Source organism: Notamacropus eugenii, chromosome 7, assembly GCF_028372415.1.
Source record: "Notamacropus eugenii isolate mMacEug1 chromosome 7, mMacEug1.pri_v2, whole genome shotgun sequence".
Classification (NCBI taxonomy): domain Eukaryota; kingdom Metazoa; phylum Chordata; class Mammalia; order Diprotodontia; family Macropodidae; genus Notamacropus; species Notamacropus eugenii.
In genome coordinates, this window is record NC_092878.1 from 151,063,912 (window position 1) to 151,080,906 (window position 16,995).

At 38.9% G+C, this 16,995-nt stretch overlaps 1 protein-coding gene across 2 annotated transcripts in view; it reads right to left on the minus strand.

The window, feature by feature from the left end:
• The window catches only part of FAM47E (family with sequence similarity 47 member E), a 59,503-nt gene extending 53,617 nt beyond the window's left edge, over positions 1-5,886 (minus strand). Inside the window, exon 1 of one of the 2 annotated variants that reach the window (XM_072624100.1) lies at positions 5,609-5,886. In XM_072624100.1, coding sequence (XP_072480201.1) covers positions 5,609-5,676 — 68 coding nt within the window. In that variant the 5' untranslated portion in view covers positions 5,677-5,886. Of the gene's footprint in view, positions 1-1,202; positions 1,306-5,608 lie in introns of those variants that run through there. The other variant, XM_072624101.1, reaches the window with a different exon arrangement.
• Between the last annotated feature and the right edge of the window lie 11,109 nt (positions 5,887-16,995).

A 16,995-nucleotide genomic window follows, 5' to 3' on the forward strand; every position in this document is an offset into this window, starting at 1 on the left:
TTGTGTTCATGTTCTTCTCCTTCTCCTCTTTCCTGTTGCTATTTTTATTATAGTGTTATTAATATCATCTCATTTAATCTTCACTTTGGGAAAGGTGAAGAATCTTGGGAAAGTGGAGCTATTATTTTTGAATATATTTTTGAATATTAAATATTTATTATTTTTGAAAGATGAAAAACAATGCAATCCCATTCCTTAAAGGGCTTACAATCTAATAGGGGGCTGGTGAGGGAATGTCACATTTAAGTGGGGTGATGCAGAGGATTGAGTGTTGGACCTCCTAAAGCCCTGAATTCAAATGTGGCCTCAATTCTTAGCAGTGTAAACTCGGGCAAATCACTTAACCTCCCTCAGCCTCAGTTTATCCATCTGTAAAATGGGGAGAATAGCCCCTACCTCACAGGATTATTGTGAGGATCAAATGAGACAGTATATATAAGGCACAATGTGTTAAGGAATCATATGTGTTAGATATTATTATGAATGTGCATAAAATATGATAAAAGATGAAAGTAGTAAGAATAAAGGAGAGAGTGTGACAAGATATTTAGGAAGGGATGATTTTCAGTTTGCAGGATCTGGGATGTCTCCAGGGAGGAGGTAGCACCTAAAATGAGCATGAAGGAAGAGAATTCCCATGGACAGAGAAAAGTGGTGAATGGATTCCAGGAATAAGGGATGGCCAAAGCAGATTCAGAGGCATACAAAGTTTGGTTAGGGAAGAATTAGCAGTATAGTACATTTGAAACAAGGCTGAATATCTATCTTGGAGACAAATTTGGGGGCATAAGGCCTTAAATTCCTGAGCAAGGCAGTAATATTATCAGATATGTGCCTTAAGAAGATCATTTTAGCAGCTGTGTAAAGGGTAAAGAAGTAGGTCTGTGGATGGACTATGTTCTCACAAAGCTTGAGGATAATCTTACTTGTTGGGAGAAAATTACCCAGACTCCATTTCTCAGAAGGATGATTGGTTGTTGTCCTTCATGCTCAAAGAGGACCAAAATGACTCCACTATGTTGGAGTCAAGGTACAATGTGTTGTACTGTGGCTGATCAGACCAACAGGAGCTTGGAAGCTTCTACCACAGGTGGAGCACAAATAGTTCATATGAACATTTGGTATGGAGATGGTTCTAAATTTGCACATCTCGTGTTTCTTTTGAGCTACTGCAATTCTGCCTTGTTCCTACAGCACAGTACCTTCTCTGATAGGGGTGTTCCATGCCAAGAAGTCCTGGGCCACTGTCTCCCATGTCTCACTATCAATTCCAAAGTTCTTCAGAGAGACCTTGAGAGTGTCCTTGTATCACTTCTTCTGACCTCTCTGTGAGCGCTCGCCTTGTGTGAGTTCTCCATAAAATAGTCCTTTAGGCAAACATACATTTGGCATTTGAACAATGTGGCCAGTTCATCAGAGTTGCTCTCTTTGAAGCAGAGTTTAAGACCTTAGCAGTTCAGCTTCAGAGCAAACCTTGGTGTCCGGTACCTTATCCTGTCAGGTGATCTTCAGAATCTTTCTGAGACAATTCAAATGGAAGCCGTTCAGTTGCCTGGCGTGGCGCTGGTAGACTGTTCAGATTTCACAGGCATACACCAACGAGGTCAGCACAACATCTCTATAGACCTTCAGTTTGGTGGTCAGTCTAATACCTCTTCTCTCCCACACTATTCTTCAGAGCCTCCCAAACTCTGAGCTAGCATTGGCAATGTGTGAACCAATCTCGTCATCAGTGTGTACATCCCTGGAAAGTGTACTGTCAAGATAAGTGAACTTATCCACAGCATTCAAAATTCCCTCATTTGCTGTAACCATGGTTTCATGTATGGATGACATGGTGCTGGCTGGTGGAGAACCTGTGTTTTCTTGCTGTTATAGGTTAGGCCAAAATTAGCACAAGCAGCAGAGAATCAGTCCATCCTTTGTTGCATCTCAGCCTCAGAGGCACAGTCATCTGTGAACAAAAAGTCACACACCAATTCTCCCTCCACTTTACTCTTGGCTTATAGTCTTGTAGCCTCTCACAAGGATGTGCATGAGCTGGCCACTTGCTGATGTCACTCAATTGGTAGTATTCTGATTGGGAAGGAGCATTTCTAGCATGAGCAGTTTAAAAAAAGAAATAGGAATCTCCTGATGGTGCAGGAGACAGAGGCGGTGTTAGCCAAAAAGCACAGGTGCAGCCTTGGGGAATGAGAAACAGAGAAAGAAATGGTATTCAAATCTATGTTGTGCAAAAAATCATGGACACAGGCTATTTGAATTGGGTTGGCATAGACAGAGATGGCAGAGACAGAGACAGGTGTCAGTGGTATGGAACCAGGCCAGATGTCTTCAACCTTCAGGGTCCAAGAAGATAGCACACACCAGTTGTTAGACCAGGATTCAAAGGGCAATGACTATGTAGAGACGGTTATAGCTGACATTCTGTAATCTAACTATATCTCTCTCCCACTTTACTGAAGAAGGTGAAAGATGGGGAAATATTTATGACCAAATTCAATTTCTTCATGTTTATCTTGCTTGAATTATTTTTTTATTCTGAATTTAATGAACTCCAAAAAGGAATATTTTCATGTAAGAAGTAGACTAAAAAAATGAGGATTATATTACAACCATAATTCTCTAGTAAGTTTGCTTTTTTTGTAAATATAATAAATTCAACATGTTGTTTTCAAAGCTGTTGTGACTGTGTTTCCTTCTGAACTTCCTGGAGTTGTTCTCTTCTGTGTCTTTCTGACAACATGGTGTTGGGGTGTGTTGGATGGTTTTTTTGGGGGGGCTGTTGGCAGCGAAGTTTTCCCCACCCCCCAGCCATTAAAAAAGAGAATCACAATCCTTGTAACTGCAATGAGTTTAAACTCTGGCCACAGGGACTAAAAGTGGACTGTGTTGGCAAGGATACTTATTTAGAGAAATAACAGCTAGCTCTGTGTTTCCAAGAGAGACTGCGAAATCTACCTTTGATTGGAGCACAGAGAACGTTTAAGCAATCCTGATAAAAAAGACATCGCTTAGTAGAAATGCAAACAAAGGAGTCAAGAGAACTTAGAAAGGCAAATACATTTAAGCAATTAGAAGAGTCTGTAATGATAGTCAACTGGTCAAAAAAACATGTATTAAGCACCTGCTGTGTGCCATGCACTATGTCAAGGTCCAGGGATACATGGAAAGGCAAAAATAACCCCTGGCCTCAAGATCACCTTCTAATGGAAACATTTGAATAACTATATACACATATTTATACACATATGTATGTGTACATGTAAGTATATAGATATAAGTTTCTATTAGTTTATGGGCAGCTAAGTGGCACAGTGGATAGATTGCTGGGCTTGGACTCAGGAAAACTCATGCTCATGAGTTCAAATCTGGCCTCAGACATTTACTAGCTGTGTGACCCTGGGGCAAGTCACTTATCCCTGTTTGCCTCAGTTTCCTCATCTGTAAAATAAGCTGGAGAAGGAAATGACAAATCACTCCAGGATCTTTGCCAAGAAAACCCCAAATAGGGTCATGAAAAGTGAGACATGACTGAACAATATTTAGCCACATCTTGTTTCTCCAGTAGAAGATGGAGTTCCTTGAAAAGCAGGGGTTTTCATTTTTGTCTTTGTATGCTTTAACAGCACCTGGAACACAGTAGAAGAGAAGCACGTGACTGAAATGACGAAAAAAGCAACAAATATTATATGTATATATTACATATACGTATAATATGGATATGATACGGGTGTATTGTATATATGTATATGTGTATATGCATACATACACATATATGCATACACATACACACACAGACACAGACACACATAAAATAATCTTCTTAAAGCTCAGGTCTGATCGTGAATACTTTGATTTTTAAAACTCTTCGTAACCTGGTCCCTTCCTATATTTCCAGTCTCTTGTACCTTTTCCCCCTCTATGTATTCTATGATCCAGTGATACTGGCCCCTTTGCTGGTTCTCAACAATCACACTCCATCTCTAGACTCTGTATATTTTCAATGGATGTCTCTCATTACTATAATACTCTCCTTTCTCACCTCCACCTCCTAGCGTCCCTGGATTACATCAAGTCTCATCTAAAATCCCACCTTCCAGGTCCCCCCTAAAGCTATGAATATATGTATGCATGTACACACATATTATATACACATGTGTGCATTGTAAACACAAGTATAAAGTGTATATTCATATGTGTATGTATGTTAACAGCATGAGAATTCATACATATGTGTATATATGACAAAGAAAGACCACCAGCTTTTGTCGGCAATATATCCTTTGATTCCTAGGACCTGCACTCCCAAAGCTGACTTCTTTAGTGAGATCATCCTCTCCTCTGAGTTGGAATTTTATTTTGTTTCTGAACCAGAACCCTTTTCCTCTTAGGTATTTTATTATGTATCCTAATCTTTATGACTTCCCTGATTTCTGCTTTATTGCTTGCTTGGATAAATAAGTTTGCTCGCTATCCTTTGTCTTTAGTCTAAGGAGCATTGGGTGGGAATTAAGTTGATGGAGGATAAATTAGCTGTTATCATCCCTTTTATGCTAGGCTCCTAAAAGAACTTTGTACTCCTAGAATGCACATATGTGATGTGTATGAGAGATATCATTCTAGCCCAATATCCCACTTGGAGATAAGAATGAGCCCCAGTCCTTCCCAAAGTGCAAAATGCACCCTCCCTTCCAAACAAGAATTTCAGATCTTATCTATGTAAATATATCTTTACAGTAAGTTCTCCCCAGTTCCTGAAGTGACTCTGGAGTTTAAGCAGCATTGCAGCTACAGTTATAAAAAGTCTACATTTGTAAATAGTTTTCTCTACATAAAAACATTCTCCTCACAACAACTGAGGAAAGTAGAGAGAACATGTGCAATGGGGACCACCTCATTAGAGCTGTCTAAAAGTGAGAGACTATAGGCTGCCCCACTGGTGGCTACTTCCAGGGTAGAGTCCTATTGAGTTACAGGTTGATTAGATGGATTCAGATGAAAATGCAGTCAAAATGTCCATTATTCCTGAGATGGTTACTGTTACTATTATTTCAATAGCATCGACTATTAATAATGAATAATCATCAAGTCAATTATTAAAAATAATAAAAAGTTACTTGCTTCAGCATAGCATGGATGTTAAGTGAAAGGACAGATTGTTAGGATAAAGTGAGAAGATGTTGACAAATTATTTTTTAAGTCTTAAAATTCTAAATAAATTCAACCTATTATTAGTATTAAAACCAAGCGTAACAGCTCCAGGCTCAGTGTCCTTTCCACAATAAGATCATAGAATCATAGATATAGATCATTTTAACAGATGAGGGAATGGAAACCAAGGGAGGTTAAGTGACTTGCCAAAAGTGACAGAGGTTAAGAACCACTGGAGACATCTGAACCCAGGACTTAAGATAGCAGAGCTTACTACTAGTGATAGCATTATCACAACCCCGAGGAAAAGGAAGACAGGGATCTACGTCCTGAATCTCCTTCCCACCCCCACCCCCCCAAAGTCCCTCAGACTCCCAAACCAGCGCTGGGTTCCATGCCCACAGCGTGAATCCCCTCATTTCTCACCACCTAGCCTAGAGGTTCCTTTGCTTACCAAGGCTTCATGTCCCTCTCATCGTGGATGGAGCAAAGGGACTGCACTTTGGACAGCCGCCTGTCCATTGCCGCTGCCCTGCTCTGAGTCTAACCCTATTGCTTCCTCCCTTCTCCTCCTTCTCTTCTCCGTTCTGTATTCTCTCCCTGCAGCAGTAGCTGGAAACCCTTCCTCCCTGGCTGCGGCAGAGCTCACATTCCTAGCTCTTTCTGGATCTTTAGCCACTACGGAGCCTAAGTTTACCACGAGAAGACGAAAGTTGGCCCTGTCGCTAGGAGACGGTTACTGCAGCAACGGACTACCACTGGGTGTTCCCATTCTTTGAAAGAAGTACTCGCTTCCCTGTATCCTTTCCTTTCCCTGGGGCTGGATGGATGTTTTTCCTGGTCCCATTTTGCCTTCCTGCCTTCTTCATCTTCTTCATCTGGTTGATGTAGTGATTGCATTTTTGTAGCAACAGAGTTCAGTTATCTTAAAAAGTCATCGTCTCGTTTTATTTATCAGGGTTTTCCTGTGGGTGCGGGAGGGGTGTGTGTGTGAACGCTTAGAGAGAGTGAATGATAAAAATGAAGACTATGGACTGAGGGTTCATGTAATTCAACTGCCTCAGTTCATAGATGAGAAAACCAAGAACTAGAGAACAGAAGTGAGGCTCTCTGATTCCAAATACTGGGAGTTATTGGGTTTTTTGGGGGGGGGGGCGTTTTAGTTTTGTTTTTTTGCCTGTTTGTATTTCCTGTACCGTACTCCCTGGCCACACATCAAGCAGTGACAGAACTGGGAATTCTGCTTAGAAGAGCATGACACTTTTAAATGTTGTGAAGGATTGTAGTTTCATGGACTGGAGAGTGGATTCCATCTTCTTTTCCATACTTTCCTTTTTCTTCTCCATGGTGAAGAGGAGAAATTGCTCCGTGAGTATATTTGGTGTTCTATTTCAAGACCTGAATGAAATTTTAATTCTCTCAGCGTGAGCACTCACCCTGCCTTCACCAATGCACCCACCAAGATAACTTTCAAATGGGTAAATAACTTAGATATAAAGGGTGATATCACAAATAAATTAGAGGAACAATAATCTAGGTGTTGGGTTTTTGTTTGTTTGTTTTTTGCCTCATGATGCCACAAGTCCACAAATTACAAAACACCGTATTCTCTGATAAATCAAAATTGCAGATCACCCAAAGGGAAGGGTGGGGACATATAGTGGGCATGAACTGGCTGAAATATTTTGACAATGATGATTTGTTTCCCAGGCATGACATAAAAGGTCTCACACAAGAAATGTAAAATATAAAAGGTAGGTGGTCCAGACATGTAGAGAGTGCAGGGAATAACCATAGCCTGAAGGCTCAACGTTCAAAGACTTAGGGGAAGCTTTCTAGCACATCCGGTGGATCCTCTGTGGAGGATTTATGGAAGGACAAGAACAAAACTATCAAGGGGTAAGAAAGCATGCATGGATTGCGATTCATACCATTGGAAGAAGTGCTCTGATTATTGATCTCTTGAAATATCATGATATGGAGGGGAATCATGAAGTATATGGAGGCTGAGGTGGGCTGTGGTCTATACCATTGAAAGAGACATCCGTATTAATTAGATTACAGATCCAGTGAAGCATTCAAGTGTAAGGAAGTGGATCTTTCACCAAGCCCCCAGCCCAGAAAGCTCATAATGGAATCACATGTTGTGAAGAGTTTGAATATCTTCACAGATCTGTGATAATGCTTATCAAGTTGAGGTCATAAGGGCTGTGTTAATATTTCTGCTCTCTTGTATCTGTGAGGTTTTTAAGCCCTTCCATATGGTCAGTTTTTGGAAAAGTGCCATACAGAGTTGAGAAATGTATCTATTCCTTCCTACTTACATTCAGTCATTTCCAGAGAGTTATCAAATCTCTTTTTAATCATGCTATTGCCTCATGTGGAAGCATGATAACTACCCTTGGATTACCATCTCAGGATAAACTCTGCTCACTCTCTACATTTCAATATTATATAGATCTTTGCTCTTGTAAGTAAAATATTGTTAGATTCTGCTTTCTAATGCAGTCTACTTACTTTTCTCTATTTTGTGGGTAAGTTCATCATATTTATATTCGTTGTTATAACTATATTTTCCTTCATTACAACCTCACATATTTTCCTCTTATGATCATGTTAATAAAGAAGGGGATGAATAAAGAGAAGGAAACAGATTGCACTGATAATCTATAATTGAAGTAGTCTGGACCTACCACTTTACCCCTCCTCTCTTCATTAAGCCCAGAGCTGGGTCTTGGGTCATACATTTATTTTTTCTTTTAAATCACCCTTTATGATCAACCCTCTAAAATTGAAGTTTCTATTGCTTATGGATATCCTGTTTTCAAAAATATTTTATCTTTTATATCCTCCCTTCCCTTTTCCTATACCACAATCTGTGTGTAATATGTGAGAATGTTCAACTTTTCCTTTGTTGTATTTAGAGTGAGGCCATGAGGTGCCTACTCCCTACAATCTTTCCTCCATGTTTGTAAACTCTTTTTTGTTAACTGATTTATGAGAAATAGTTCTTCCTTAATTCTTTCTCATTTTTTTCATCAGTCTTTTTTCCCCCTCCCTTTTAAAATCAGCTAAATGGAACAAAGCCATACTCACCATCTTGTGTTTGGCACATTTAACTCCCTCTGTAACTTTTGAAGACAATAGGATTCTGAATGGACATTAGCATCTTCTTTCCCTATATTTACATTTCAGGTTTTCTCTTAACTCATATGTTTGCATTTCAAAGTGTCTTATTCAACTCTGGCTTCTTCACTATGCTTGAATTCACGAATGCTTGAAAGTCCTCTACTCTGTTAAATATCCATTTTTCACCTGTAGTCTTGAAGGGTAAGTTATTAATTTGATTCCTCAATTTCTCTTGGGAAGAGGTAAGATTACAGAACTGTCCATCAATGCTTCTCAGGAGATACATTTAGATAGTCCAAGTGGACATATCTTATGGACAACATTCAACCTCATGCTGTATGTCATACTTGTTGGAGAGCATATCACTGACTCTAGGGGAAACATTCCCAAGGTAATTTCCCCCAAAGATTTTACCCCTCAGAGTAACAACTGTTCTTACTGTAGGTAAGGGCTTGGAATTTCTCTTGCTCAGAATCTCTGGGCAGCTAGTTTCAGGGCCACTCATGTGAAGCATACTGACTTCCTTGGAGAGTTCCTTTCCCTGCTCCTTCTATCTTCTGATCCATTTATCTGCACCAATTATTTCTTAGAGTAACCTTTGCCAGCTTCTGTATTTAATCAGCAAGCATTTATTAAAGGTACCAGGCCCTGCACTAAGCATTGGGGAGATAAATGTAAGAGGGAATATTGACTAAACCAAAATATTCCCATTCTGCCTACAGGAAATGACAAAATTTTATTCTCTGGTACCTTAATCAGTGTGAATAAATTGGGTCATGTCAAACAAAGGCATTCTAACTAAGCATGAAAAGATTTCATTTAGATGTTCAATTTAGATGTCTTGGACAGGCCATTGACTGAATTGGCAGGGATTTTGCACAGGACAAGTTTTCTGAGAGACCAAGGAAATTTCGTCACAACCTAGGGGATTTGTATAAAATATCATGCCAGTGTGGCCAAAAGAGAGATTTAGAATTAAGTGAACATCTGGTAGTGGAGAGAAGAAAGATCAGCCTTTGAGAAGCAATCAGATACAGTGAGATGGAGAGGAGAGCACCTCAGGCTTTGGCCTCAACCTTCTTCCCTCTTTGTCCCACCCCACCTTGGCTAGAGGAGGATTTTTCAAATTTCAAAGTTTGGGAATTTTTCTCATCTTCCCAGTGGAAGAAACTAGTCTCTGAGGTGGAATTCCAACGTAGGTCTTCCTAGTCTCAAGTCTAGTTCTCTCTCCACCATACCACCTTACTTCTCATACATATATGAATCAGTGAAGCCTTTTAAAGCTTTGAGTCTTCCCTTAGATACTGATGGGAAACTGAGACTCAAGGGAGAAATGTTACTTGCCAGGAATCACAGGAAGAAAGTAACTTTTCTCTACTTCCAGGTTCTAGATTCAACTGTAGTCCATACCTGGGTGCTATCTCCTGAAAAAAGTCAGAGCACTCAATCCATTCAAGTTCAATTCAATAAGACTTGATTATACACCTATTCCTGTGACAAGCACCGGAGATGCAGAGACAAAAATGAAACAGTCTCTGCCCTCAAGAAGTTTATATTCTACTGGGGCAAAACACCATGTACAAACTTGAGGAAATCACAAAGTAAATATGATGTAATTTCAGGAAAGGTAAGGTGTCCTAATAATGAGGACAATCAGGAGAGACTTCTTTTAGGAGATGATTCATGAAAGGAAGTACAGGTTCCAAGGAGAGGTGAGGCAAGAAAGTATTCTGGGTATGGACACTTGTGGTGAGGTGTAATCCTTTACCTATGCTACTGTGACACTCAGGACTTTGTAGTATTATAAGAAGCACAAATCAACCAATGTGCTGCCTACAGAAAAACAGGGTTTCATTTTTAATTATCCCTCGAGGGAGTGTGCTCAGTTGTCCACCAGGTGGCAATGTTTAGAATCACCAAATGGTATTCAATTCTGTGCAGTCATAGGAAAACTTCTCAAAAATATCCCTCCCAACACATTTCTCTACACTGGCCACCTGCAAAAGAACAACCACACATTGACAGCCAGATGGAAAACATAGGAAATACTGCTCAGAATTTTTTTTTAAAAAGAATAGGAATTTTCCATTAGCTTCTGTAGCTGGATCGTTCTGTTGAATGACCCTCCTCATTTGCCAGACAAGGTCAATCAAGAATTTGTGATTAAGTGCATTATTAGGATGGAAGAAAATTTGCTAAGCAGTTCTCCAATGGAGTCTGAATATGTAACTTTGGGGGATATATGTGTGTGCATGTGTGGTATGTGTATGTATATGTATTTATATGCATGTACACACACATATATACACATATGTATATGCATACGTATTTATAGGTATATACATATGTATTTATATGTATATGTGTGCATATGTATCTATCTATATATAAATATATATATTTAGAGAGAGAGAGAGAGAGAGAGAGAGAGAGAGAGAGAGAGAGAGATGATAGTTGAATTCATGTGAGTTTATGGGTTTACTGGGAGAACTCTACAGAGAGAAAGCACAGAGAGAGAAGAGGACTTAGCAGAGTCCTAGGATAGCCCACACATTTGGGGCAGGACAGGCATGACGATTTGGGCAGCAATGTGGTGCAGTGGATACATCACCAATCATCCAGCCTCTGACACTAGCTGTGTGACCCAGGGCAAGTCAGTTAACCCTATATGCCTCAGTTTCCTCATCTATAAAGTGGACTGCAGAAGAAAATGGCAAACCACTACAGTATCTTTGCCAAGAAAACTCCAAATGAAATTATGAAGAGTCCGACACAATTGAAATGATTGAATAACAACAAATAGATACTGATCCAGCAAAGGACAAGTAAGAGAAGAACCAGGAGAGAGTAATGCCATGAAAACCCAGGAAAGATAGAGAATATAAGAGAAACAAGTGGGAAGTGGTATCAGACACTACAAAACTGACAATCCACTTGAGAACTGAGAAAGGACCTTTGGCTTTAATAATAAAGACATCCTTAGTAACCTTGAAAAAAGTGCTTTGAGCAGGGTGTGGAAGTGGGAAGCTAGATAACAAGAAGATAAGAATAAGGGGTAGGTGAAAAAAATAGAAGCAGGATTTCTGGCTAAGATGATAATGTAAAAGGCTGAAGAGAAGCCTAACTGCCCCCACACCCCCAACAAACCAGAAATATTTTAAAAGGAACACAGAAAGACCAATGACAATCATAAATCATTTCAATACCACCTGTAACTGCTCCCCACACACAAACTGACTGAAGGCAGTAGTGAAAGACAGGGGTATATCTCCAGGGAAGCCAGCATGTGCCTCCAATTCTAACCACTTGCCTCCTATTTGTTGCAACGCTTTCCCAGGGACCTCTACATCAGCCCTGCTGCAGACCACCCACCTCTTGGTCTTGAGGGCTTGTTCAGTACTCTTGAGGCTGTCGTCAAATCCCTCCTTGAACTGCCAGCTCCTGTCTCCTGTGTAGTCTCCCTCAGGTCATATCATTTTTAGTTTCTGCCTTCTGTAAGTCAGGCAATTTAGGTCGCATAGGACTTAACATCACCATCTGTCCTTAGGTTGGATCTTGAGGGACAGTCTTGAACAGCCTAATCCCTTGACACCTTCAACAGACCTCTCTCTAGTCACAGGTACACTGTACAGACTCATTTTTCGGTGGCTGACATCCAACTATTTCAACATATTCTCCCAACTCTGTGCCTTCCTAGTACAGCTGCCGTTATACAAAGTCCACTCTCCGTGCCCCACTGCCCATTCCCTTACATTCACTGTATTCCCCCAACCCAATCCTCATCTTTCCCTCTGTCCAACATGGTCTCCAATCCATCCAACTCATTTCTTTCCCAGTCCATCAGCCCTGCACTGACTACAGTCACCCTCTCTCAGTCCTTTGGGGACCCAGCTCAGCTATATACTATTCTCCACATCCAAATACTGCTCTCTTCCTATCACTTGTCTGATGCCTTGTCAACTCCCAATCTTGAATTATTTCTCATCACTGTTGTGTTCTTTGCCTCTATTTGTGTATAGCTGGAGAAAATCAGGAAACCATTCTGACTAGGTCTGCTATGAATTTATATCATTTCACCAGGATGCTCCCTGCAACAATGCAGGGATTGTTTACGTCCCTAATTGATTTGGTCTCCAGCTAACTGGCTAAGTCATCACAGAGGCCATTAAAAGCATTTTCATTCCTTCTCAATCTGTCACTCCCCTTTGCTGTGCTGTCTCAGTTGAAAACCTCACCACATACATCACAAAAGAGAGAGAGAAGAGACAGACAGACAGAGACAGAGAGAGATACACACACATATACACACACACGTACAGAGAGAGAGACAAAGAGAGGTCATTTTCTGAGAGCTCCCTGTTTTCCCCTGCTCATCTGATATCACTTAGATATATACTTTCATTATCTCCTCCTCCACCCAGTCTTTATTTTTAGTCAGTCAACTAGCATTTATTAAGTGCCTACTATATGCCAGGGATAGGGCAGCTAAATGACTCAGTGGATAGAGTGCTGTGCCTGGAGTCAGGAAGACCCAAGTTCAAATCTGACCTCAGACACTAGCTGTGTGACCTGGGGCAAGTCTCTTGCCTTCTGTTTGCTCTAATCCACTGGAGAAGGAAATGACAAACCATTCCAGTATCTCTGCCAAGAAAATCCCATGAGATCATGAAGAGTCAAACATAACTGAATGACTGACCAACAATATGCCAGGCACTATGCTAAGCAGAGGTGATGGAAAAAGGGGCAAAACCCCCAAACAAACAAAAATAAAAATAATCAAAACCCAGTCCCTGCTCTCAAAGAGCTTACAGTCTTATGAGGGATTCAACAAGCAAAAAACTATTACAAACCAACAGAATATACTGGGAGTAATCTCAGAGGGAAGTCACTAAAATTAAGGAAGACTGGAATAGGCTCCTTGCAGAAGGAAGAACTTTAGCTGACACTTAAGGAAGCCAGGGAAGCTGGGAGATAGAGATGAGGAGGGACAGTGTTCAAGGCACAGGGGATCACCAGTGAAAACACTCAGGGTCAGGAGACTGAGTTCTAGATACAAAGAACAAGGAGGGCAATGTCACTGGATTGCTGAGTATGTGGAATGTAGTAAGATAAGAGTACTGCAAAGGTAGAAAGGAACTGAAAAGTCAAACAGAAGATTTTATATTTCATCTCTGAGGTAATAGGAAGCCACTGGAATTTATTGAATAAGGGAGAAATAGGGTCAGACTTGCATTTCATGAAGATCAATTTGACGGCTTGAGGGAGAATGGAGTAGGGTGAGGAGAGATTTAATGCAGTGAGATCAACTACACTTTTCTCCAGATCACACTGCCTTGGAAGCACTGAAAACTTCCAAACTCAAGAACTAGCTCTGAAAACAGCAGTGCAAAAAAGTCTTAATCTTGAGACAGTGCCCCTTCTCACAGACACAGGGAACAGAGTCTAACTTTAACATGAAGGTCAAAATCAAGAAATACCATGAGAAAATGAGCAAATTAAAAACATAAAACACAAAAATCTACTGTGGTTACAGGGAAGATCAAGACACAAACTCAGAAGAAGACACTGAAGTTAAAACAGATACCAAAAAAACCTGAAGAAAAAAAATGTGAATTGGACACAAGTGCAACAAAAATTCTTAGAAGAGTTAAAAAGTTATTTTCAAAATAAAATGAGAGTGGTAGAGTAAAATTAAAGAAATAAGAGTAAAGGAAGAAAATTATAAAATTGCTTGGTACCCTGCTTGGTAAAAGAAGTATAAAAATACTGAAAAAATAAAACTTGTAAAAACAGAATTGGCTAAATGGAAAAAGTGGTAAAAAAAATTCATTGAAGAAAAGAATTCCTTTACAAGAAGATTGGTCGAATGAAAAAAGAGGTACAAAAGATTGCTAAAGAAAATAATTCCTTAAAAATTAGAGTTGAGTGAGTGGAAGCTATAATGCCATGAATAATCAAGAAACAATAAAACAAAGTCAAAAGAATGAAAAAAATATAAGAAAGTGTGAAATATCTCATTGGAAAAATAACTTCTCTGAAAAATAGGTGGAGAGATAATTTAAGAATTATTGGACTACCTGAAAGTCATGATCAAAGAAAGGGCCTATCTGTCATATTTGAAGAAATTATCAAGGAAAGATGCCCCAATACCCTAAAACTAGAGAATAAAATAAAAATTGAAAGAATCTACCATTCACCACCTGAAAGAGATCCCCAAATGAAAACTCCCAGGAATATTATAGCCATATTCCAGAACTCAGGTCAAAGAGAAAATATTTCAAGTAGCCAGAAAGAAACCATTCAAATACCATGAAGCCATAGTCAGAGTCACATAAAATTTAGCAGTTACAACATAAAAGAAGCAGAGGGTTTGGAATATGGCATTCTGGAAGGTAGAAAATCTGGAATTAATACAAAGAATCACCTACTCAGCAATAGTGAATATAATCCTTAAAGTGAAAAAAAATCTAATGAAATAAAAGACTTTCAAGCATTTCTAATGAAAAGACCAGAGCTGAAGAGAAAATTTGACTTTCAAATACAAGACTCAAGAAAAGTACAAAAAGATTAACATGAAAGAGAAATCCTAAGGAATTCAATAAGGTTAAACTGTTTACCTTTCTATATAGGAAATTAATACATGTAATTTCTAAGAACCGTCATTATTAGGGCAGTTTGCATGATTCTGCATAATAAAAAGGTGGAGGAAGAAGTCAATTGTTGGGTTGATGCAAAAAAAACCAATGGATAGGTGAGAAAGAGGGATGCTGTGGGAGAAGGGGGAATGGAAAAGAAGTATGTGGGAAATTATCTCACATATAAGAGGGGTGCAAGGAAGAGTTTTTACAGTGGAGGGGAAAATAGTAGTGGGACAAGTAATACTTGAACCTCACCCTCATCTAAATTGGTTCAAAGAGGGAATATATATGTATATATGTGTGTGTGTGTGTGTGTGTGTATACACACATATAGATATATATACACATATTTATAATATACAATAAACACACATATACATATGTGTATACATATGTATATGTGTGTATATATTATATATGTATATATACATGCTACGCACATATTCATTTGGTAACTAAATTCTGTCTTATCTAACAGGGAAGTAGGAGGGGAAAGGGATAAGGGGATAGTGGTGGTGATAAAAAGGAGATCAGATTAAGGGAGGCAGTGGTCAGAAGCAAAACAGACTTTAGAGGAAGGACAGGATAAAAAGAGAGAGAGAAACATAGACAGAAGCAACTAGGATGGCAGAAATGCACATCTAGGAATCATAACTGTAAATGCAAATGAGATGCACTTAGAGTAGCAGAATGGATTAGAAACCAGAATCCCACAATGTTGTTTACAAGAAACACACCTGAAGCAGAACACAGAGTTAAAAATAACAGGGGTGGTGGTGGACTGGAGCAGAATCTATTATGCTTCAACTAAAGCAAAAAGGGCAGGGGTGGCAATCATGATCTGACAAAGAAAAAGCAAAAATAGATCCTACTTAAAGGGGATAAACAGGGAAACTAAAAGGCTAAAAAGGTGTCCTAGACAATGAAGTCATGTCAATACTAAATATATATGAAAAAATTGGCATAACATACAAATTCTTAAAGGAAAAATTAAGTGAATTACAGGAGGAAATAGTAAAACTATACTTGTGGTGGACTTCAATTTTCCCTTCTCAGAGTTAGACAAATATAACCATAAAATAAATATGAAAGATGCCAAGTAGATTAATAAAACCTTAGACAAGGTAGATATAATAGAAGTCTGGAGAAAACAAAATGGAAATAGAAAGGAATATATCTTTTTCTCACCTTCAAAAAAAATATGTTTAGAGCATAAAAACCTGACAACCAAATGCAGAGAAGCAGAAATATTAAATGTGCGCTTTCCAGACCATAATGCAATAAAGATTACATTCAATAAAGGGCCATGGAAGCATAGATTACAGATTGATTGGAAAGTAATCATAGAATATGAGTCACTCCCCAATTGATAAATGATCAAAGGATATGAACAGGCACTTTTTTTGATGAAGAAATCAAAGAGTTATATAGTCATATAAAAATACTCTAAATCATTATTGATTAGAGAAATGCAAATTAAAACAACTTTTAAGTATCAGCTCATACCTGTAAGATTGGCTAAAATAATAGAAGAGGATAATGACAAAGGTTGGAAGGCATGTGGAAAAACTGGGACACTAATACATCATGGTGGAACTGTGAACTGATTCGACCATTTTGGAGAGCAATCTATAATGATGACTAAAATGTTTTATAAGGTTCTGTGTATTTGACTCAGCAATAAAATATCACAATTAGATCTGTTTCCCAAAGTGATCAAGAAAAAAGGGAAAGAACCTATATGTTCTTTAAAAAATGGCAGTTCTCTTTGTGGTGGCAAAGAATTGGAAACTGAGTGGATGTCCATCAAGTGGGGAATGGCTGAACAAGTTGTGGTATATGATTCTGATGGAATATTACTGTACTATAAGAAATAATGAGCAAGTTAATTTTTAGAGAAACATGGAATGACTTGCATGAAATAATGAAGGGTAAAATGAGCAGAACCAGAGAATGTTGTATACATACAGTAATAGCAATATTGTTTGAAGAATAACTGCAAATGACCAAATTATTCTGAGTATTATAAATACTCAAATCAACCACGAAAGATCTATGAAGGAAGGTGCATATA